This window comes from Pinus tabuliformis, chromosome Q (assembly GCF_031772625.1).
Source record: "Pinus tabuliformis cultivar Carrire ecotype Pingquan chromosome Q, CPIR1, whole genome shotgun sequence".
Lineage (NCBI taxonomy): Eukaryota > Viridiplantae > Streptophyta > Pinopsida > Pinales > Pinaceae > Pinus > Pinus tabuliformis.
The window spans coordinates 92,004,365-92,028,718 of NC_142296.1; the positions used below are offsets into that span (position 1 = coordinate 92,004,365).

Genomic DNA, 24,354 nt, shown 5'->3' on the forward strand with positions numbered 1-24,354 from the left:
ATCTTGCTTTGTATGAGGTGAAGAGGACTTTCATGCTGGGAGGATGATGTTGGATCAGATAGCTTGGTTGTAATGCTCTCTTCTACTACTTCTATCAATAAAGCTATTTGAGTTTTCCTCCATATGCTTGTATATCTGTGAATCTTGTTTGTGTATGCATTCATATGGTTAATGTACATTTGATCCTACATTATTTATGGTTATAGATCTCTATGCTTTGATAGTATTTTGCTGCCTTGGCTCTACAGGTGTTCTTTGAAGCGGGACAAGTGAGGAAGGAGTGGCGAAAGCTCTATCAAAGGAGAGAGGAAACAAGCAAGGAGACTAGCGAAAGACCGAGGTTGGTGCTCTCTGCTTCTTTCTCATCTATCTCTCATAAAGGAAAACACAAGTAACTTTAATCTGTTTGTTTCTAAGATAGCTACTTGCCTTAGTGGGACTAGCAGCTCTGAATAGACACTAGTTTTCCCGATAACACATCTACCAAATCTATCCCATGGAAAGTAGGATAATCATTTACCTCTATCCCAATCAAGTTGATGCGACATATTGTAGTGCAGTTTCTTATATTGAATTTATATCCTCCTTGCTACCAAGCATCCCATGCAGCCTCGAAGCCAACCTCTGAGTTCTATATACTTCTCCAGATGACTGACCCCTCTTTCGTGGGATTGATGTATTCTTCCCTCCTTGTTGTTAATCAGTAGAGCTGGTCTAGTGTTCTAGGTTCATCTTGGTCATCTACAAGTTCCATGAATCTTGGCCCTTGTTACGGATCCAATGGATGTACTACCCGCATCCCTTCCACCTCAAATATCAACAACTCCTTCTTGAGGTCAATGACAACATAATTATCATAATCCCAGTTGATGCCGAGAAATTTTGCGTAAGGATCTTTGTCCCCCATTATATCTATTACTTCAAAGTTTGTGTGTGTCTTCACCCCTGCGACATCTACTTCCACATCTTCCAGCCTTCCAATGGGAAGAATGTAGTATTGGTTAGCCATCCACAACTAGATCGGTGAGTACTTCAACTATGGTTTTCCTAGTGCCTCCCATGTTTTCTTGGGTAGAATTTTAATGTTTGAACCCAGGTCCAACATTGTATCTTTGATATGGAATCCTACCACTTGTGCATCCATCCACAACTAGATCGGTGAGTACTTCAACTATGGTTTTCCTAGTGCCTCCCATGTTTTCTTGGGTAGAATGTTAATGTTTGAACCCAGGTCCAACATTGTATCTTTGATATGGAATCCTACCACTTGTGCATCAATTCAGAACTCCCTACCTATTATTTTCTTGTTTCTTTGACTCTTCTCGTGTGCTTCTCTGGCACATTCGTCGAGGTTCCTTCTTCCCCAATTTATCCTTCCAGTAGAACTGCTTTCAAACTCCTGCGTAACTCTCCTGACATCTGATCATTATCAAAAATTTGCAAGAACAGTCTAAACCATTCCTCAATTGGGTAGGAAACTATGGGCTTTACTAAATATGGAACCTTGTCCTTCTGGGATTCTGCCAAGTTTTCGAACATCTTTGTTGCCTCCTGATAGTATTTTTTCTGTTGTCCAGGGTCATATGATTGTTTTGGGGAAGCTACTCGAACAATCGGGGGTTGGTCTGGCGCACCCCAGTTAGCCCCCATCTTCTTTCCTCCTCTGGTGACTATGTTTATATTGGATAGTGGAATTATTTCAGTAGCCCTTAGTTTTACATTGATCAAGTTAGTTCCCCATTTCCTGGTTCTCTCTTCCCATATTGCGATCAACTCAGGGCAATCCTTTGTTGCGTGTGCATTAACCCAACATTGAGAGCACCAAGGTCTTCTTGGAAGAGGATAGTCCCTGGTGACATGTCCCTCTTGGTCGCAGTTGTAGCATCGCATAGGTCCCCTGTCCCCTGTTCTTCCTCCTCTCATTCCTTCTCCTCCTCCTTGCCCCCTACGAGTGGTCTCATTGATCCTAAAAGTCGATCGATCTAGCCACTCCACTATTGCGTCCAATGCTCAACACTAGTTTGTGTGGTGAGTCGTGGACGCACAAAACTCATAGTAGTTATTGTTTGGTACAGTTGAGTACTTCTGAAATATCGAGCACAAGCGTGGTGAGTGTCCATAGCTCCTACATAACTCACAATGCTCAGGTTGGTTTCAACCTAGAAATGCTCCTTGCGATCCTACTATCGCAACCCTAGTTGTAGGTGGAGCCCTTGATAGTTCAGCGGGCCCTGATGTAGTATTTCTGCCTCTCATCCTTGGGCACTCAGTCACGACGTGACCCTCAACCAAACAATGGGTGCACCACACGTTGGGTCTCGCTAGGCAGACCAATTGTAAGTCTTTCAATTTCTTTGTTAGGTTGGCTATCTGGTGTTGGAGCCCCATGATCGACGGATCTTATGACCCTACCCCACCCCCCCCCCCCCCCCCCCCCCCCCCACCCAACCCCCCAATATTCATGTGGGTATCCTGCCATTGCCTAAGTGTGAGTTGCCTGCTCCAAAGCATCTTGTGTTGAAAATGGCAACAAGAAATGCTAAAAATAGAAGTGCTAAAAATAGCACTGCTATAAATAGTAGTTTGGGTACCAGTGCTGGATTGAGAAACAGGGAATGAAAAATGGAAGTGCTAAAAATAACATCCTATTTTTAGCAGTTCGAGATGGATTCCTATTTTTAGCCAATCCCTGGACTAAAATAGGAAGTAAAATTCGAATTTGAACTTAATAGCTGTTTGAAAATAAATTAATTAATTTTCCATGAGTTAATTAGTTGTGAAAAATCAAACATGAAGTCTATGTGAGGACATGCAACAATTTCTCTATTAATTAAGGAATTTATCCATCAGTTAAAGAGATAAGGATGAGTTCTAATTTGAATTGTAATTAGTTGGCTCATTTAACTGAGTCAAGTCCAGTTAGACTGATTTAAACAGTTTGTTTAAATTAATGTGAGTTCAATTAGTTAATGCATGCTTGCATATAACTGCTGCACTTCAGATAACTGAAGATTCTCTCATGAATAACTCATGCATGTTAGTTTAGACAGAGACCTAGTTGAGATCAAAGAAGGGACAATGTACTATCAGTTGGATGAATTTTTTCCTATAAAGGAAGCTCATCCATGGAGAAGGATTTATCTCCTTCAGGATTGTGCAATTAGATCATAGGTTAGTGAGTGTGTGAATGTTGAGAATGCAACAAGATGATGGAGCTTAGTGGAAAGGAGTCACCTTCACTAAGTGGGCCCGCAGGAAAATTATGGTGCAAAGTCTATTTTTAGACATATGGATCATGGTCTATGAGTTGCAGAATGTTGTTTATGGATGATTGGTCATGTTGGGAAAAATAGATGGAATTCTATTTTTGGATCACAGCAGGAGTGATCAGAGTCTATTTTTAGACTGCTAGTCAAAAATAGAAAAGTCAAATATTATTTTCTCATAATAATATTTAGACTATAAACTTTATCTTATCCTCTTGGAGCACTTTAGTTTGAGCTACAGATGTGGCACATGCAGTTGTCAGAAGGAAATACGCTTTTCTTATGAGTCAGTTGAGCTATTGCATGCATGACATCAGTTATAACTCATGCATGTGAGTTCTGTGGAGTTGGATGTGGAGTTGATGGAGTTGTGTTCAGTTGAACTAGTTGTATTCAGTCTAACTAGAGAATACACTAGTGATGAGTTGTGTGAATTGATTGTTAATTAATTCACTAATTATTAACTCATAATGCAACTGAAGAATATATCAGTTAACTTAGTGCATGTACAGTTCAGTGGAGACAGGTGTTAGAGGTTGAGATTGATATCAGTTGTGACTATAGTTGTGCATGAGATCTTGCACAAGCAATGTATTGAGTATGCCCATGATGATTTCCCAGTATATGCCCAGTATAATAGCCTGTGCTCACGTGATTTCCAATGTGAGTGATTCTCAGCAGGTATTGTGTGCAATAGAGGCAAGCAAAGCAGTGGAGAAGATTTGAACCTGTGACTTGTTCGGATCTGAGCTAGTTTTGTGTGTAACAGGTGGAGATAGTACTGAATACTTGTGAGGAGTATTGTACTATGTAATGTTACATGTTCTCAATCATTAATATACAGATAGTGTGGGGTTTTCAGTTGTAAGCTTTCCCCGGGATACATATTGTGTTAATGTGTGCATGCTATTGATGTTTCATTGTTTTTGATGCTGCTAAATTGATGATCAACGTAGAGGAGGTTATGTATTGTGCATGTATTCTTAAATAGTGTATAATCGGGATAATATCTATTGAATATGTGTTTATGATTCAAAATTTCTACAGTGAAGAGGTCAAATCACACAAGTGGCTGCACTGGACCCTAAGGAAAATTGTGCAAAGAAATAGGAGGCTTAGAGGGCAGAGTAGAAGGTTTGAGAGAGGCCTTTGACTGTCTATGAGCAGAAGAGGGATTGTAGAGAGAACAGGATAGCTTGTGAGCTGATTCTTTTTGTAATCCAGACTATATTTCCACTTGTATGATAATACAGAGATTGGGGTTTTAGGCTGAGGTTTTCCCTGGGTTATTTCTTCTGTGTTATGTGTGATTGCTTCTCATTCTCAGTTATATGTGTTCTCATTAATCGTGCTCAAATTGATTAAGCTTTTGAAAAGTGTTTTAGAAGTAGATCTTGTATTGTGTTTTAGTATATTGCATAATCTGTTGATCTACAGTGAGAATTCTACATGGTATCAGAGCTAGCTGAATTGTAGAAAAATTCTACATCTTGCAGGGTCTCAATCTTCTGTTGTGTTAAGGGCGTCCAGGTAAGGGGTAGGCGTGCCTTGATAAATCAATCCCTTTAGTGATTAGGGTCTATGTTGCAACTCAACTTTCCAATCGCATCCTTAAACCTCTACATCAAGTCTGAGGCGGTTTCTCCATCCCGCTGCTTTCTCTCCCACAACTCAGTTATCCCTTATTGATCTTCCTGCGGAAGCTTGAGTTCTTGTACGAGGCACTTCTTGATCTCATCTACCATCAAATTCTCAGTTAACTCTGCCCATTTGATAAACCATCTCAGGGCTCTCTCCCCAAGGGTGGTTTTGAACTCGATCAACTTCACATTGTCTGGCATCTGGCGAGATATCCATATAGCTTTGCAGAGGTACCAGTGTTTCTCCACATCCTCATTCCCTCAACCAGAGAACTCTAGGTATCTGGTAAAGGATCTTGCCATTCTAGCTTGAGTGTGTTCTACAAGCACAAATCCTTGGGTCTTAGGTTGTTAAGATCCTTGCAATCCTAGATTACTATTACCACCATTTCCACTACTAATATAGGTACCAAAAACTTTTTTATATCTAGAATGCACACTATGTATCTATATTGCTTTAAGAAACTTAGCAATAAATTTACCAATACTATTGTAAAGTACTAGGGGAAGGTCGGGATGAACACTGCCAGAGCTTCAGGGGGTTAGATGCTTGATTTCATCTAGCACATTGTCCTCTACAAACAGTTGTCTCATAACATCACACATCTAATCTTCCATATCTTCCTCAGGATTACTATGACCACTTCCATTAGACACCTCCCTCGCAACTGGGGAGGGAGGGATCCTATCGCCTTTTAGGATTCTGTATGGCCTATCTATCTTTATTCCTTCCTCTAAGTTCTTCACAATCTCATCTATTCCTTCTGGACCCCTCAACAACGCTCCTGCTTGATGTGGTCCCTCTGCATGCACCTTCATTGCTTGCATGGCCCTTTCTTGGCATTTTTCTGCTATCAACGCTCTCCTCTGAGCTCTTACTTCCATATCCCTTCATGAATATTATACATCCAACCTTTCTACGGCATCACGGTCCCTCATTCAATAACATTTGCTCCCTTTGATCCTTCCCCCAGCACTAGGGTTTTACGTTGCCATGCTCGACTCTTGGAAAGAAATTAAACCTTCTTTCACCATAAGAATCTTAATCCAAAGAGGTACTTCCTTCAGAAATTTTCCTCTTAGCCCAAATCAGAACACAGCATCAGCCTTCAAGAAGGAATGACAACTTTCTGCCATGATCTTAACCACGTATCCCTCTAGAGTAGTTTGTACCAAAAAATATACCGCTCTTATCAGATCAGTGTCTAGGTGGTGGAACTGTTGCAAGATCAGTGGGGACCCACCACGGCGGGATGGAAGTTGTCCTTTCGATTGACCCTTCACTTGCAGTTTTCGCAACCAATTGCATAGTTATTTTGGGAAATCACACTAGAAGATCTCGTATTGATCGCTTACAGCTTCTGAGTACAATATCTCATCATTCATCTTAGCAATAGTCCAACTTTAAAGGAAAGCTTGTAGTGACACAAATCGATCCACTTGGTCATCCCACCAGTTTCGTATTTCTTTCTTAAAAATCCTCGATACCATATTTTGAACCCCTCTTTTTTATTTCAGGTCCCAACAACGGAACCATTTTTTGGCACGAAAATGGCAAAAGGGAAGAGACTCTAGCTTCAGGCTCAAGGGGCCAACAAGGCTTCCCTGTAGTTTAGGACAATGCCGACATTTTCACCTTACCCAAAGGGGAAGGAATTTCACCCGAGGCGTACCATGACCGAAGTTAGATGGGGTATCAAGGAAATGAAAATAACATACAACAATAGCTCATTGCACTCAATTCTGTGTACTATCCAAGATTATCATTCTACTCATACCATCGTAGGAAACTACCTAGCTACTAATCATTCATTTAAAATTTTAAATAACCCATAAGGAACACAAAAATACAATATGGAACCCAAAATGATTCTTTCATTAATTGGAATATAAGAGAGTACATGACATATTATAAAAGGCTCGAAGCCTGTTCATCAAATACACAAAGAGTACATTCTCAGAGAACACAACTAACAAGAATGGACATAAGCAAAGCAGAGGACAGTCCTTGCCTTTCCACAACTAATCCATCTCTCTGGATCATGCCCTTGCTCATCTACTTCATCACCAACCCCTTCCTCATGCTATCTTTTTCCTTTTATCCTTTGCTCTGCATTGCCACTTCCAGTTCCGCTCAACTAACTCCACCCTCAGTTGCCTTCTATTTTCCTCACTCAATTGCTTCTGCACTCTTCTGCCACCTTGCCACAATAGCCCGTTCACTCTCAGTTCTTCTACCTTTCCTTTGGTTGTCAGCTCCACAACCTAAATCGTTGTCCCCGCCACCTGTTCTTGGTCTTTCTTTCCGCCGAAATCCAAAATTCAAAACAAAGGCCCCAACAAGGAACTTGACTTGACCTTGTGACTTATGGCATCCATGTTAGTAACATAACTTAAATGGATAGTTCAATAGTTGGGATAACTCTCTCTATATATGTGTGTGTGTGTGTTTGTGTGGAATCTAGTTAGATTTGTGCACACAAATATCTAGTTCATATCCCTTTGCATTGGGTTTCCTTGCAAGGAAATAGAATGCATGGGTATATGAGCTAGATACTTGTGGGCACAAATCTAGCTATATTTCCAATGATATTATATACAGTCCATTAGGGCATGGTATGGAGACAACTTGGGGTGGTTGTTTCTAAGATGACCTTAGTTCAAATCTAGGGGTGCATGCCCTCATCTTGCATGGTGGTGTTGTATCTAGCAAGAAGATTAGGCTCTCCTCAATAAAAGAGTTGGTATAAAAAAATTATCTTATTTGTTAAAACATAGTGTAAGCAATAAATGTGACAACTAGTTGAGCTAACTCTTTGGTTTGAGGGCATATGTATTTTTCTATAATGTATCATTATATAATCTTTCATTTATTTTGGTACCTTTTGGGTGGAAAAGTTGGATTTATTCATTAATAGGGACCAATTTAGGGGCAAATCTCGCTTTGGTGATTTGGGATCTAGAACCTTCCAAAGCTTGTTTGAGGCCTTAAACAATCCTTTTTGGGGAAACTTAGCTAGATTATATTTTGGCCTCTCAACATTTTTCCACACTTCAATATTATTTTCTAGTGACCTGAAGATCACCTCAACCAATGTTCTTATGTATAAGTTATGCCTCCCACAAATTGACCTATTTTGTTGACCACCATGGCACTAAGTGGATGCCATATTAGCTCCCATTACTCACAAATGTAGAGCTAGTCACATGTGGAATTTCAAGAAGATTCTAGAAGTCCAAACCCTACCATTAATTGGGGGTTGAGGCATGCAAAAACACTAACCTTAACCCTAAATGGACATCAGGCTATGTTGGGTTGCTAGAAAAGGAAGGGGTTCCATTATTGTTGTAGTGTTTATTGTTCCATATTTCAACATAACATCTACAAGTGGAATGTTGAAGCATAATAGAGAAAGAAGAAAAATTTGTAGTAGCCATACGAGCTACAATGTCTATGCAAACTCCATAGTGAGTTCCCTTTTCTTTGTATTTGCATCTCATAAATGAGAAGAAAAGAGTAGAGCATATGTCTCACCTTCTAGCAATGTTTTCCCATGGTATATCTTTTATTTATTGTGTGGATGGCATGTTATTTTCTTGTCTCTTTCATTTCAGTTTCAGTTTATTTAGTATTTCTTGCATTAAACTAGTAGAGTTAAATATGAAAGATAAGTGCAACACAATTTAATAAAAAAAATCAAAATATTGTAAGATATGTTGTGATGAACTATTCCAGTGGAATAACCACAAAAAAAAAAAATTAGTTCAAAAAAAAAATCCATTTTATTTGTTAATGATGTTTAAAGAAAAAATCACACATAATGCATACATCATCAAGATCACTCATAAGATGTTCCACACACAAAGCCATCAACAAAATTTTGAGCTAAGAAAACCCTAAAGGATTTTCATCCAAAAGCTCAACGACCAAATGAGATCTAAAATATATAATTTTAACTTAAAACCCAAATATTTATGTATATAAAATCAAATCTTTAAATGGAATACCCAATAATTCATTCTCCTTGATTTGCATAATTATTGAAACAATGTGAGATAACAATTAAAAAAATTCTTTAGCAAAAATCCATTATTATCATGCTTGTCACAGGTCATTTTGTCACATCCAATGAAATGGCCTAAAACTTGGATCAATCATCATCCTTTAACACTTTTCATTCATCCCCTGCAAAGCCTAGAACATATTCTCTCCAAAAAGTCCAAGAATTTTGGGTTAAACAACTTAAAAACCTAATTTTTGGCTCCATTGCACTTTCCCGTTATGCAACCTACATTGTTGGAAGTTGTAGACACAACATATGCACTAACCAACGCATGTTTCCTTCATAGTAAGTGCAATGGTTCTTGAATTTCGGTAAAAATAAAAAACAATTTTGAATCTTCTCTTTACAAAAGCTTCCCGAGTGGTTTTAACTATTTACTGTTAGATCAATATCTCAAACTCCTATACTTGAGGTCTTATCTCTTATCCCTAGAACTTATCCTCCCTGACATGTGGATCTAAGTCCTAGATTGGTAAATCCCAAACCACCCCATTTAGCCTATAAATTCACTGCCTCCCTTAGAGTATGGGTTGGATTTTGGAGACTCTTAATTATGCCCTCATGTTGATGCTTTGTGCCTAGTGATCCATTATCCATCCATGCGCTTGAGTTGCGATTGAAGGCTTTATTTGTGGCAAAAGAAAGACAATATAGTTGGGATACATCTACAAGGTCATCATCTAAAAGGGTTGTATCTTCTCCTACATTCATTAATACAAAAAGTGCTTTGTTTTCCTATACTCATGTCTCATTTAATGCATATGTAGAACAATGCCTCCTTAAATCATTGTTTAGAGATGTTAGTATATGTTATTCATATATTTTGGTTCTCTTGCTTGTTTTAGTTGTTTTGCAGGTTCCACTTTGAGCATTTGGAGCTAGAGCTAAAGCTTACTAGCATGGAGAAGAGGAGAGCTTGCGTTGGACTCCAAGTAAGTCTTTATTCCATATTCTAAACCCTCTAAGGAAAACATAATTCCTTTTGTGTCTGTTGTTTCCATATCAAGGCACTAGATCTAGGGAGTTATATTATGTTTGCAGAAGGAAATTATCCATCAAACAACTTGGTGACTCTGATGGGGAACGAGATGTTCCTTTAGTGGTTTCCTTTGCCTAGTCGTGTAGGACCTTTGAAAATAACTCAATTCAACTTATTCATATAGTCATCAGTATTAGGAAAGTATAATTCTAAGCTTGGTAGGGTTTGGTTTGCGTGTTTTAAGAGAAATTAGCCCCATCGCACTTTTTCTTCCGAGACAGTGTGTTCCATTACAGTTTTCATGAGCAGTAAGTGTGATGAATCATACTTTTATTGGAACCATTGCAACTTTGATGTGTATTAGTGTGACCTATTGCAGTTTCCAAGCTCATTAAGTGTCACGCATCGCACTTAGCCCATATACTACCTGCACTAGTCCTATAGGATGCGGAAATTTGCATTTTTATGCCTTGCTATGAGTTTTGTTCTGATGCAGTGTTTTTTTCCTGGATCTCTGAACTGGTCAACGTCTCTATAAAGCCAATAGTGTGTTTAAATTTGAGTGTGATCAACTTTTTATGAGAGTTTTCTTGTTTTTCTCTTCTTGTCAATTAGTTTTTTTATCACTTGGCTTGATTCTTGATTTGATAAAAGAATTTCATTTTTAGTTCTAGTTTGTATCAATTATTTTGATTCAATAATCTAGTCGCATTTCATTTTTCATTGCATTTGAAAATTGAAAAGGAAAAGAAAAGGAAAAAAATCATATTTTTCATGCGTCAGGGCTTTCAATTGAACTGGAATAGTGCATTTGGATATCTTAATTAGGAATTTATTTTTTGTTGCATCATTATTTGAAACTCCTTCCTTCTCTTAGACAAATCTTCATTGAACGAAAAAGAGTTCTTTCGATCATGCTAGTTTCATTTTAGGGGTTCAGGTGAATTTGTTTCTTGATCCTTGAAACTGAAACTTAAATGAGGATCAACTTTAAAATTTATTCAATTAACCTAAGGAGAATTTGGAACATTAATGACACACATAATGGTCTGGGATAGAAGACATGTTCCGGCATCGTTAAACATAGGAGTTGTCATTACTTGTTACTGTTACATCCCTGGGATGGTTGGTTTTTCACTTATACCGGAGTATATCGGAACGTTCTTCCACGTACCTTCGAGTATATAGGATGGCACTCCACATACATATGAGTATATCGGGATTCCCCCATCATATGGCTACACATTAGACAACACTACTACGGTTTGTGCTTCCATGTACCTCTAGCTATATTTTGTAAGTCCCCACTGAGTTGCAATCATGCCATAGGTAACCGAGTCGATCGCCTTCTTAACTATGATAACTGAACAAGTCATTTGAGGACATTGCTTGCACATACTTAGGTATATTCCAATTCACAGTGACTTGGTAAACCCTTTTTCCTAGCTACCCCTTTTTGTTTTATTTGTGCTTTTAATCTCTAAAATCATTTAATTAACTCACTTTATACTCCGTAGTAGACCTTAGGTTGAATATCATGGAAAAAATTATAGAGTCTACTAGTCAAGAAAACCCCTCTGATGAGAATCCCAATCCTTTTCCTTCTTTTGGAAATATTAGTCCTCCTTATATGGATACGTTGTCCCTTCCTAAATTTACCATAGGTTTACCAGTTTGGTTTTTTTCAACCTCGTTGGTTTTGAATGTCCAAACTGCTACACAATTGATTCCTCCACCTAAACAACATCAAACTCAATTTAATCCTCAAATTGACCCTTTTCCTTCTTCCCTCATTGTCTCTTATTCCCTTTCTTCTTCCTTGTCTGGTGTGTTAGTGCTTGAGATTTCACCCTAGGCTGAGGAAGGTAAACCTTCAAGGCTACATCAAACCATTTCACCTCGTAGCTAGCCCTACGAGGTATGAGAAGGCTCTCTCGGGTCAGATTTGAAAGATCTTATAATATAATTAGGCTGACCAATTAGGATCAAAGATATTAGGCTAGTAAATTGATAAAGGGGGGTTGATTTAATTATTTTTGGGGTTTTTTAATGGAATGACGGGGCTTTTCTGGGCTACATGGGCAAAATCACAGCTTCAAACAGAAAAATATAATGACTACATAGGTTATCACTAAGGCAAGGTAGGCATGCAATTTAACACCAAATCTGGTTTCAAATGGGATGGCAAGACTGGTGAGGAGCTAAGGAGGGCAGACAATAACTCTGAATCCTCCTTAAACAGTAGAAAACATCGAATGCGAACAAACTTATAGGAGGAGCATATAATACTATGAATTCCTACCTAATCACTTCATTTGTTCAGCTTGAAAGGGTCATGAAATGAAATGGAACATAACTGATTACATATGAGACAAAGGGAAAAACTTATGCTAAATCAACATACCACATGAATCTCAGCAAACAGAGCTGTGAAATTCCATTAAATTCTCTGTTTGAAAACTGTACAATAAAAAGCTCTCTGCTTCTCCAGCAGCTCCCAGTGCTCAGAAAAAAACTCCCCTCCTTCCCTCTCTCTTACAAATGAATTTTTTAATACAATAAGTCAAACTACTGCCCAAAAAAAAGGGCGCTGTTTTAACGAACCTCACAAAAATATCAAACAAACTATAGCTGGGGAAAAACAAGTCGACCCCAAGATGAGGGATTTGTTTTATCCTTATTAACAAAATAACTAAAAATAATCAGCGCTTTCCTGAAGGGAGAATGGCGCTCTTTCCACTGAATTCTGTTGATGATTTGGCTAAGTTCGAGGCAAATCTGGTGAATAGGTGGCATTACAGGTGTCCTTCCCTTTGCTAAAAATAACATAGGCAATCGAAATCTTATTCTCTGCTGCTAGGTGTTCAATCGTCCTTTTTATTTCTATATCTGTTATGGAATCCAAATATTCCAAAATCTCCACTCCTATCCGTGTAGCCGGCCGCTTGATGGAAAATTGACTGTAGTCTAAAATGTTTTGGAAAGGTAACTCTATTTGATCTGACAAGATAACAAGCACGCATCTTTTCAAGTGTTTTCTCCTTGATGTAGTTTTTCTGAGTAAGGAGATGATCAATGTAAACCACAACTGCCTCTTCTAAGCAATCTTCAACAAACCTCCTAAAGAACCTTTCTTCTATATACATGCAACAGATCAATCAGTGGAACCTGTGAAACATCTCCAGCAAATAGCTCAATTTCCTTCATATCAATTCGGTCCTCTGCAAACTAACTCGGCCTCCAACAAATGATCTCAGCCCCCAGCTAATGAACTCGGCCTCTTCCAGCAATAAACTCATAAAATATAGTTTAAATTCTAGAATACACTTGTGAAATTGACTTGTATCAATTTCCCATGTAAACAAAAATATACAGATGTTAAACTAAACACCAGGTGGATATAACGACCACAAGGCAATAGTAGCATTTTCAGATGATGATGCTAATAATTTGCAATCCTTCGAAAATGAAACACTAGTAACCGTTGCCGAGTGATATTTCAAGATTGCAAGCGGTTTCCCTTTATGATAATCATACATACGAACCCTGTGATCCCAACCAGCTGTTGCAAAAATTCTGTTATCTTTTCTTATAGAGATGTCTGATATGCCTGGATATGAATGATTGATTTCTTTCTTCAAAAGACACATACCCGTATCATAATCCAAGGAGAAACACACAATTTTTTCATCAGCTGCCCCAGTGACACCACCTCTGCACTCTTCATCTAGGGCAAGGCTTAGAACCGGTTCAGAATGAAATTTTTAATGGAAGTAACAGGTGTCCTTGGATTCCTTAAATCCCACCAAGCAAGGCTTCCATCCTCGTACCCTACTAAAACATTTAAGAATCCTTGTGACTTGGGAGAAAAGAATGTCTGAATAGCCATGCACATCCCTTTCGACTTGGTAGAGAATTCTGTAGGCTTTCCATGGGAATCAATGTCGGGAGACTTCAAATGCACTACTTGCTCTCCACTATCAACATCCCAAATCTCAACCACTGATGGTTCCTCTCCAGCTATAGCCATAAATACTTTTCCCTGACAGTCTCAAAATCTGCAGTTCTATTTAATGCATACCCACGGCGAAGAAGAAGATCAAAAGATAAGAGGTAATGTGACGTCCAGCTATATTCATACGTTTTGTGAGATGTGGAAAGGAATAGCCATCAACGACAGGCACCACATGGGTCACACCATCTCCAGAGTCTACAACAAGACCAGTCAATAGCCCTTGGGCATACAATGTCAGAACAGCTTGAATTTGGATAAAGACACTCGCAAAGTTGTACTTCTCAAACATAGTCTCAATCATTTTTTCACGGTTCTTTGAAGGATTTGAGAGGTGGATCTGTCAATAAAATTTTACACTCTGACGGATCTATCTTCAACTCATTGTCATAAGATTTGAGTCTAAACCAAGTCCCCTTTGAACATATTGCTTGCAAATCCTCTTCCCTTCAATCTCATGTGCTTGGAAATGAACTAGCAAAAAGACATCAGTAGCTGGGTCCCATATTACAGTGTCAATTCCATTTAGAATGCCAACATATTTTTCACGATATTGCAGTAATGTATTGGACAACCGACCCGAGCAAAGTGTTTCCTGAACATATGTTGGTGAAACTGTAGTGATTGCGTTACTGTACACAATACCTGAACGTGAATGATGTCAGGCTGGGTGGCAGTCACTTGCATCAATTCAAGACAGGCACGGCTGAAAAACAAATAAGCTTCTAGCTCATTATATGAACCCCCGTAGACACAGTGTCCCTTGAAAAAGTGGTTGTCTGGTTCAATAAGTATCACTGGTATTCCAGTAACATGACCACGGTATGCACGAGTAGATACCCAATCTCCATTATAATATGATGAGTATGTGTCTGAAAGAGTCAAATCATTTATCTGATTCTTCTGAATGCATTCATAGAAAAGAAGCATTATTTCCACTCTATGTCCTCTATTTAGACAAGCTCTTGCAAGACCAGTAACAACATCACCTAACCCACCGACCTTTGCTATGGGAGCCAGTTCAGCTGTAACATGTCCAATATGCATAATATCAGAATCCTGTCTAGCATTAACTCTGACATTTGAAGTGGCTCGACTTGTAGGAAACTCTTTCCTCCAAAATGGAATCTTGTCATCTTTTTCTCTGAAGACTCCTTGACTGTAATTGTCAGAAATGCTAGTCTTGGAAACATTTATGTTTGCATGCAGTTTACACAACCTTGGTACTTTCTGTCTGCGGGATGACCATATATGCTTTTGAACATTCTGGTGGCAATGGTCCAGCCTCCTCACTGCACCAAGGCATCCCCCTTCATGTACGTTTAGTGAGCTATTGTTATTGAGTGCGGTCCAGGAGATCATTTGATTAAGTGGAAAATGTATTGTTGTGTACAGGCAAGATGAACAAGTTGACTGCTGAACTTTCTCACGGGGCAAACCTTTTTGCTAACTTGGATTTCATTTGTGAAAGGCCCATACATATCTGCAGTGTCAAAACACATGATGCCTCTGTTGAAAGCATGATGAACCAAAGAGATCCCATCGTCCAACAAACAACTTTTTGCCTCTTGTGCTGATGATGCTTTGAATTGTGCTTGTGCAGGGATAGGAGCTTTGAAGTTTGCTGCTGATTTTTGAAAAGCTGGAACATAAATTACATAATTTAAACAACACATTAATGATTTCTTCTTCAAAACCCTGTTTTGAAGAAGAATCAATCTCTGACAAGAGACGGAGTCTAACATCGGCTCCATTTGGGATGGCAGCTGCAGCTTCCTGGAGGTGCCAAGAACCGCAGAACTTTGGGAGAGCAGACCGTGCCTCCACCATTGGGCAATGGAGTCATCATCAACAAATCAACACAGCTGAAGAATTATTTTCACACTGAAACTGAACTCAAACAAACTAAAAGCCAACTGAAACAAGATGCTGCCCTTGTGGCTGCTTATTTATGTACATAATCTATTCTAATCTGTTGTACAAAGAATAGATCAAGTTATACTAAAATGCCAAATTAGCCATTCAAGTAAACCTGAAAATGAAGCCGCTTGAGAATGCTGCCACGAAGTCACAGATGCAATTGCTGGCAGCCCTTCATGCACATACTGAGCCCGGTCACGGAAAAGACAGCCTGATCTGTCCATCAGAGTGAAAAATATGTCCATATATGCCGCAATAGGATCACGGACACCGGCCTCTGTTGGCTGCCCCAACTCTGCAATGCATATTTCCAGCTGCACATTGTCAATGTATACCTCTATAGGCAAATCTGTTATTTCTTGTTTCGATGGAGGAAGGATTTCCAAGAACTTTTTAGGGTCTTGGAAATCATAAGAGTGGATCTGCTCATCGAGATACTGAATCTCATTTTCAACTCTTTCAACAACTAACTCATAAAATCTAGTTTTGCCTTCAAGATGAAGCTTCGAAGATTTCACACATTGAAGGAAAATACTGAAAAATTCTTCATTAATTTCAATACCTGCTAACATCTCTCTAACTCCATCTAGAACTTCACAAAGTGCAGGGTCTGCCACATACCCTACCATTGCATGAACATATCAACAGGCACTGGAATGTCTGGATCGAGTTGGAGTCGCCAGGTGAATGATTCAGCCTTTCAAGTGTCTGATCGTTGTCCACTATCAACAATCAGATCTGAACTTGATATATGTACTGGGGTAAAGTGTCAATGAAGCGCTATGTTCACAAATCCCACGGAGATAGACTGAAGCAGCGTTTATCTACTTGCGCTGATGTAAAACAAGAGCGTTTTCGAAGGCTTCTGGCGTAACTTCAGGCTCCGTCTAAGACTTATGAAATAACACGACAATGAGCAAACGATTAATATGTTCTCCCCAGTATGGTCGCCAATATGTTAGCGCTTGAGATTTCACCCTAGGCTGAGGAAGGTAAACCTTCAAGGCTACATCAAACCATTTCACCTCGTAGCTAGCCCTACGAGGTATGAGAAGGCTCTCTCGGGTCAAATTTGAAAGATCTTATAATATAATTAGGCTGACCAATTAGGATCAAAGATATTAGGCTAGTAAATTGATAAAGGGGGGTTGATTTAATGATTTTTGGGTTTTTTAATGGAATGACGGGGCTTTTCTGGGCTACATGGGCAAAATCACAGCTTCAAACAGAAAAATATAATGACTACATAGGTTATCACTGAGGCAAGGTAGGCATGCAATTTAACACCAAATCTGGTTTCAAATGGGATGGCAAGACTGGTGAGGAGCTAAGGAGGGCAGACAATAACTCTGAATCCTCCTTAAACAGTAGAAAACATCGAATGCGAACAAACTTATAGGAGGAGCATATAATACTATGAATTCCTACCTAATCACTTCATTTGTTCAGCTTGAAAGGGTCATGAAATGAAATGGAACATAACTGATTACATATGAGACAAAGGGAAAAACTTATGCTAAATCAACATACCACATGAATCTCAGCAAACAGAGCTGTGAAATTCCATTAAATTCTCTGTTTGAAAACTGTACAATAAAAAGCTCTCTGCTTCTCCAGCAGCTCCCAGCGCTCAGAAAAAAACTCCCCTCCTTCCCTCTCTCTTACAAATGAATTTTTTAATACAATAAGTCAAACTACTGCCCAAAAAAAAGGGCGCTGTTTTAACGAACCTCACAAAAATATCAAACAAACTATAGCTGGGGAAAAACAAGTCGACCCCAAGATGAGGGATTTGTTTTATCCTTATTAACAAAATAACTAAAAATAATCAGCGCTTTCCTGAAGGGAGAATGGCGCTCTTTCCACTGAATTCTGTTGATGATTTGGCTAAGTTCGAGGCAAATCTGGTGAATAGGTGGCATTACAGGTGTCCTTCCCTTTGCTAAAAATAACATAGGCAATCGAAATCTTATTCTCTGCTGCTAGGTGTTCAATCGTCCTTTTTATTTCTATATCTGTTATGGAATCCAAATATTCCAAAAGCTCCACTCCTATCCGTGTAGCCGGCCGCTTGATGGAAAACTGACTGTAGTCTAAAATGTTTTGGAAAGGTAACTCTATTTGATCTGACAAGATAACAGGCACGCATCTTTTCAAGTGTTTTCTCCTTGATGTAGTTTTTCTGAGTAAGGAGATGATCAATGTAAACCACAACTGCCTCTTCTAAGCAATCTTCAACAAACCTCCTAAAGGACCTTTCTTCTATATACATGCAACAGATCAATCAGTGGAACCTGTGAAACATCTCCAGCAAATAGCTCAATTTCCTTCATATCAATTCGGTCCTCTGCAAACTAACTCGGCCTCCAACAAATGATCTCAGCCCCCAGCTAATGAACTCGGCCTCTTCCAGCAATAAACTCATAAAATATAGTTTAAATTCTAGAATACACTTGTGAAATTGACTTGTATCAATTTCCCATGTAAACAAAAATATACAGATGTTAAACTAAACACCAGGTGGATATAACGACCACAAGGCAATAGTAGCATTTTCAGATGATGATGCTAATAATTTGCAATCCTTCAAAAATGAAACACTAGTAACCGTTGCCGAGTGATATTTCAAGATTGCAAGCGGTTTCCCTTTATGATAATCATACATACGAACCCTGTGATCCCAACCAGCTGTTGCAAAAATTCTGTTATCTTTTCTTATAGAGATGTCTGATATGCCTGGATATGAATGATTGATTTCTTTCTTCAAAAGACACATACCCGTATCATAATCCAAGGAGAAACACACAATTTTTTCATCAGCTGCCCCAGTGACACCACCTCTGCACTCTTCATCTAGGGCAAGGCTTAGAACCGGTTCAGAATGAAATTTTTAATGGAAGTAACAGGTGTCCTTGGATTCCTTAAATCCCACCAAGCAAGGCTTCCATCCTCGTACCCTACTAAAACATTTAAGAATCCTTGTGACTTGGGAGAAAAGAATGTCTGAATAGCCATGCACATCCCTTTCGACTTGGTAGAGAATTCTGTAGGCTTTCCATGGGAATCAATGTCGGGAGACTTCAAATACACTACTTGCTCTCCACTATCAACATCCCAAATCTCAACCACTGATGGTTCCTCTCCAGCTATAGCCATAAATACTTTTCCCTGACAGTCTCAAAATCTGCAGTTCTATTTAATGCATACCCACGGCGAAGAAGAAGATCAAAAGATAAGAGGTAATGTGACGTCCAGCTATATGCATACGTTTTGTGAGATGTGGAAAGGAATAGCCATCAACGACAGGCACCACATGGGTCATACCATCTCCAGAGTCTACAACAAGACCAGTCAATAGCCCTTGGGCATACAATGTCAGAACAGCTTGAATTTGGATAAAGACACTCGCAAAGTTGTACTTCTCAAACATAGTCTCAATCATTTTTTCACGGTTCTTTGAAGGATTTGAGAGGTGGATCTGTCAATAAAATTTTACACTCTGACGGATCTATCTTCAACTCATTGTCATAAGATTTGAGTCTAAACCAAGTCCCCTTTGAACATATTGCTTGCAAATCCTCTTCCCTTCAATCTCATGTGCTTGGAAATGAACTGGCAAAAAGACATCAGTAGCTGGGTCCCATATTACAGTGTCAATTCCATTTAGAATGCCAACATATTTTTCACGATATTGCAGTAATGTATTGGACAACCGACCCGAGCAAAGTGTTTCCTGAACATATGTTGGTGAAACTGTAGTGATTGCGTTACTGTACACAATACCTGAACGTGAATGATGTCAGGCTGGGTGGCAGTCACTTGCATCAATTCAAGACAGGCACGGCTGAAAAACAAATAAGCTTCTAGCTCATTATATGAACCCCCGTAGACACAGTGTCCCTTGAAAAAGTGGTTGTCTGGTTCAATAAGTATCACTGGTATTCCAGTAACATGACCACGGTATGCACGAGTAGATACCCAATCTCCATTATAATATGATGAGTATGTGTCTGAAAGAGTCAAATCATTTATCTGATTCTTCTGAATGCATTCATAGAAAAGAAGCATTATTTCCACTCTATGTCCTCTATTTAGACAAGCTCTTGCAAGACCAGTAACAACATCACCTAACCCACCGACCTTTGCTATGGGAGCCAGTTCAGCTGTAACATGTACAATATGCATAATATCAGAATCCTGTCTAGCATTAACTCTGACATTTGAAGTGGCTCGACTTGTAGGAAACTCTTTCCTCCAAAATGGAATCTTGTCATCTTTTTCTCTGAAGACTCCTTGACTGTAATTGTCAGAAATGCTAGTCTTGGAAACATTTATGTTTGCATGCAGTTTACACAATCTTGGTACTTTCTGTCTGCGGGATGACCATATATGCTTTTGAACATTCTGGTGGCAATGGTCCAGCCTCCTCACTGCACCAAGGCATCCCCCTTCATGTACGTTTAGTGAGCTATTGTTATTGAGTGCGGTCCAGGAGATCATTTGATTAAGTGGAAAATGTATTGCTGTGTACAGGCAAGATGAACAAGTTGACTGCTGAACTTTCTCACGGGGCAAACCTTTTTGCTAACTTGGATTTCATTTGTGAAAGGCCCATACATATCTGCAGTGTCAAAACACATGATGCCTCTGTTGAAAGCATGATGAACCAAAGAGATCCCATCGTCCAACAAACAACTTTTTTCCTCTTGTGTTGATGATGCTTTGAATTGTGCTTGTGCAGGGATAGGAGCTTTGAAGTTTGCTGCTGATTTTTGAAAAGCTGGAACATAAATTACATAATTTAAACAACACATTAATGATTTCTTCTTCAAAACCCTGTTTTGAAGAAGAATCAATCTCTGACAAGAGACGGAGTCTAACATGGTGAAATTATTGGTGTTAGTAACCAAGAGGATAAGAAAAAGGAGAAAATGAAGAATATGAAGGAGGCAAATAAGCAAGGGGTAAACAAGCAACCATTGTTGTTGATGTAGCTAGTCCTTCAAATCCTCGTAAATTAAAAGTCCCTTGAATGCTTTGTAAGGGTGAACACCTCCTTAAATATTGTCCTGATATTCCCCATGTATTAGAAGTTTGGTATGTAGCCTCATATTAACCCTTTTCATCAGCCTCTGGAGATCATGTTGGTGACCAACCATCGACTAATGCTAATAAGATCCACAGAAAGAAGGGTAAAGTTAAGTTTCCATATAATTTATGTGAATGGAATCATCCAATTCACCTTTTCGATGAAGCCTCCAAACTATTAGAAACCCTTACTACTTCTCAACATGAGATTCTAGTTGGTTATCTAAAACTTTCCCCAAATACTCCACTAGTTGATGAAGTAATTGATTAAATCCATCTTCAATCAATCCCACTTTCTCTGGATGTGAATCCCATGAGTCTGTTCCCAACCAACCATTGGTTGAGAAAGTGGTTAACTTGATTCAACCTTCAGTTGATTGCACTTTTCCCGTAGAGAGTGAGGTTCATACCGCTCAGGTTCTTCTTGTTTCTTCATATTGTATCAAGTTGTTGTGCTATTCAACAACACCCCCAATTATTTATATATAAATCTCTTAGGAAATTATTATATAAATAATGGGGACCCTTCAAATTTTTTAAATCATAGAAGAAAAAACATTTTAGTGTTTTAAAAAGGACAAATTTGAGTTTATTAGAATAAAAATCCAAATTTAATTGGCCTGAACAACTCAAATGAGCCTGCCTTCAATAAGTCCCAACGTTATTGCATTTCGCAAGTCCTAAAGAGCACCCCTCTTTTTATCCTTTTAAAACAAAGTTATGTGATAAATAACATTGCATATCACATATCCCAATGCATATTATTCCCCGAGAACAAAAAACATACTTAAGCTTTAAAAACCTTAAGTATTGTTAACATAGCCGCTCTATATCAAAGCTTACCCACATCACAAAACTTATAACAAGTGAAATTTAGAGGCCTCGAGGACCACTCCGATTGGTGATATGCGATAAAACATGTTGCGTGAGGATGAATCGCAAATTTGAAAAAGGAATGTCGCTCCACTACCACATCATTCCTCGCAATTTCACAATCACAAAAGGCTTTTGGTCATTTCCATTGTCCTCCGCTCCAAACCCCTGATTATGATATTACGATCATCGCATCGCGGACTTCCGATACCCAAACCGCCAATATAATGGTATCGCAATCGCATATCAGGAAAACACATTGAGACATGTTTACAATTACCGTTTGAAAGGTTTTTTGCAATACGATCTATTAATGGAATAATAAATTATCACATGAAGCCATGATTTCAGTTATTAAGAACTTGTAACGGTATTTATGATTTAAATCCCCAAGGTGATTTGATGGTATGTATGTAGATATTTCATATTTTTTGCATTTAAACTATATTCGCCATCATTTCAAACTTTGTATGTTCAATGCTCCCACATTTCAAACATGTTGTTCTTCATTCCTCTGTGTTTCTAATTGCAGGCTAATCTCGAAAAGAAGCAATGTAACAGAATGAAAAAAGCAAATAAAGGAAAGAAAATTATGGCATATTTGAAACCCACACCTCATGTTTCTGAAGTAATAGAAATTCCCCCACTTTTCTTGAACACTACATGCACGATAAACATTAGATCATCCTCATGGGAATTTAAGTATCAATTGCTTGAAAGTGAATGAACCAAGGTAATTCAGAGAGTGGTAACAGCAAATGCTACTTCATCTTCTAAAGCCTCCAACAATGAAGTCGCCATCTCTTTTCTTCACAAGATCGCTTCTTGACCCAAGATCCTTCCTTATACCGATATGGTGAAATGGATAATTGAGAACATCAATATCATCAATAAGGCATTCTTGACTTCAAGAAAAACATTCACTGAGTCTTTTACAACTCAATATTTGAAGAAAATGTACCATATACCCGACCCACAAAAGGTATATGGAAAAGCTTTCCTCGAACAGTTTGCAAGCGAGAATAAGGTGGAATTAGATCTAATTAGACGATGGAGATCCAACCCAAACAAATACAAACATGAAAGATCGGGTATGTACTCTTTATCTTCTCTTGCCTCTCCCTATTGTTATGTCGCAACTATGATGTGTAGGCTATTCGGGCCCCCCAATACAACTAAATTCTTAGTTGAATGGGTTTCTCTTATTGAGCCAGCATCAGATTCTTATATAATGGATTGGGGCACTATCCTTCAAATAATATTTCCTCCCAAATTCGAGAATACAGACAAAATCAGTATGTTACTACCAAAGTAGTTCCACCATTCTTTATGAGTGCATATATCATGGATGCAGTTTGTTTCACTTCATATTTCCCAAGCATGGGGTGGAAATGAACCATTCAAGACCCCAATCCTATCCATGTATATCATAAAATCTTGTGGGGGTCTAATTTCCACACCCATTTTTATAAAATTTGCCACAAAGTCATTCTGCCAATACACCAAGCTGTTTTTGATAAAATATCCCCAAGACTGTTCGAAGAGGAAAAAATTGATTTCATGCCTATAAGCAGGTGGTTTGGTGAAGAACTATTTACCTATGTTAGAGTCTATGGAAGTATATCAGCTCCTCATGTTATCCCATTATATGTCCCTGATAAACTACTAGCCAGGGAGATTTCCTATCAAACTGTAGGGGATGGATTGAGAAAAACCCTAAAGAAAGCCAAGAAATGTTTATGGCCTTAATTCCCTATCCAATGCGGTGTACATGCTCTACATGATTTGCTTGAAATTGATAACATAAAATGCTTTAATCTTGCTACTATGTCTGGCAAGCAATTTGATCCAAACAAAGTAGCACAGAATGCTACTACTCAAGTAAAAATCAGGCAATTCAGTCATGAAGATGATGACTATGATGACCTATTTGTGTCTGTCGATATATTTTCACAAGCAGACCACCTGGCTATGTAGGAATTCCCACTGTAGATCAACAAATTATGAAATATACTAAAGAAAAATACCAGATCTACTTCTACAACAAACTTGTGGAAGCTTAATCGATTATGAGCAAGATCAAATAGAACACAGAAGAATACTCTGGGGAAAGCCTCAGCTAAAAATCCCGATCTCTGTATTATCATACAAGTGGAAATATGTCCAGATTACACAAAGCTTTAGCTTACAAGCTATCCAACTCTCAGTACAATCCCTTAGCTACTCATATATAGTCAAAGGCTTCTCACAAACCTTCTCCTCTACCCTCCAAGCCTCCTATTTCCTTGCGCAGATTCTCCTGGGGTCCAATTCTGCCACCTGTGTGAATTCACCTCTCACACTGCTCACTAAACTCAGAAGTAACTGCGCAATCCTGAAGGAGATAATTCCTTTTGCATGAATGAGTTTCCTATATAGGAAAAATCCTCCAACTGATAGTACACTGTCCCTTCCTTTGATCTCAACTGGTTCTCTGACTGAACTAACATGAAAGAGTTATTTATGAGCGAAT

General features: G+C 38.7%; 2 protein-coding genes and 2 pseudogenes across 2 annotated transcripts in view; all 4 read right to left on the reverse strand.

Moving 5' to 3' along the window:
• Window positions 1–13,241: 13,241 nt before the first annotated feature.
• Window positions 13,242–13,990, reverse strand: LOC149218397 (protein DECREASED SIZE EXCLUSION LIMIT 1 pseudogene; annotated as a pseudogene).
• Window positions 13,991–14,019: 29 nt separating this feature from the next.
• LOC149218398 (uncharacterized) lies at window positions 14,020–18,214 on the reverse strand. Its single transcript, XM_089386551.1, has 3 exons — window positions 18,152–18,214; window positions 14,607–15,407; window positions 14,020–14,301 (listed from the first exon to the last, which is right to left on the reverse strand). The coding sequence occupies exons 1-3, from the start codon at window positions 18,212–18,214 to the stop codon at window positions 14,020–14,022; spliced, it is 1,146 nt and encodes a 381-aa protein (XP_089242677.1).
• Window positions 18,215–18,299: 85 nt separating this feature from the next.
• On the reverse strand, window positions 18,300–19,037 carry LOC149218399 (protein DECREASED SIZE EXCLUSION LIMIT 1 pseudogene; annotated as a pseudogene).
• A 40-nt stretch (window positions 19,038–19,077) lies between these two features.
• The window catches only part of LOC149218400 (uncharacterized), an 83,814-nt gene continuing 78,537 nt past the window's right edge, over window positions 19,078–24,354 (reverse strand). Inside the window, exons 2-4 of the mRNA XM_089386552.1 lie at window positions 20,575–20,661; window positions 19,665–20,458; window positions 19,078–19,359 (exon numbers count right to left, since the gene is read on the reverse strand). Coding sequence (XP_089242678.1) covers window positions 19,078–19,359; window positions 19,665–20,458; window positions 20,575–20,661 — 1,163 coding nt within the window. The remainder of the gene's footprint in view (window positions 19,360–19,664; window positions 20,459–20,574; window positions 20,662–24,354) is intronic.

Bases quoted from the DNA above. Each gene is read 5' to 3' on its own strand.
- LOC149218398 (XM_089386551.1), bottom strand. From the start codon at position 18,214: ATGAAGGAAATTGAGCTATTTGCTGGAGATGTTTCACAGGTTCCACTG. The intron at 15,408-18,151 runs GTATATAGAAGA...AATCCAAGTTAG, and splicing joins CACTGATTGATCTGTTGCAT to CAAAAAGGTTTGCCCCGTGA. The intron at 14,302-14,606 runs GTATTGTGTACA...TTTTATTGACAG, and splicing joins CTGACATCATTCACGTTCAG to ATCCACCTCTCAAATCCTTC.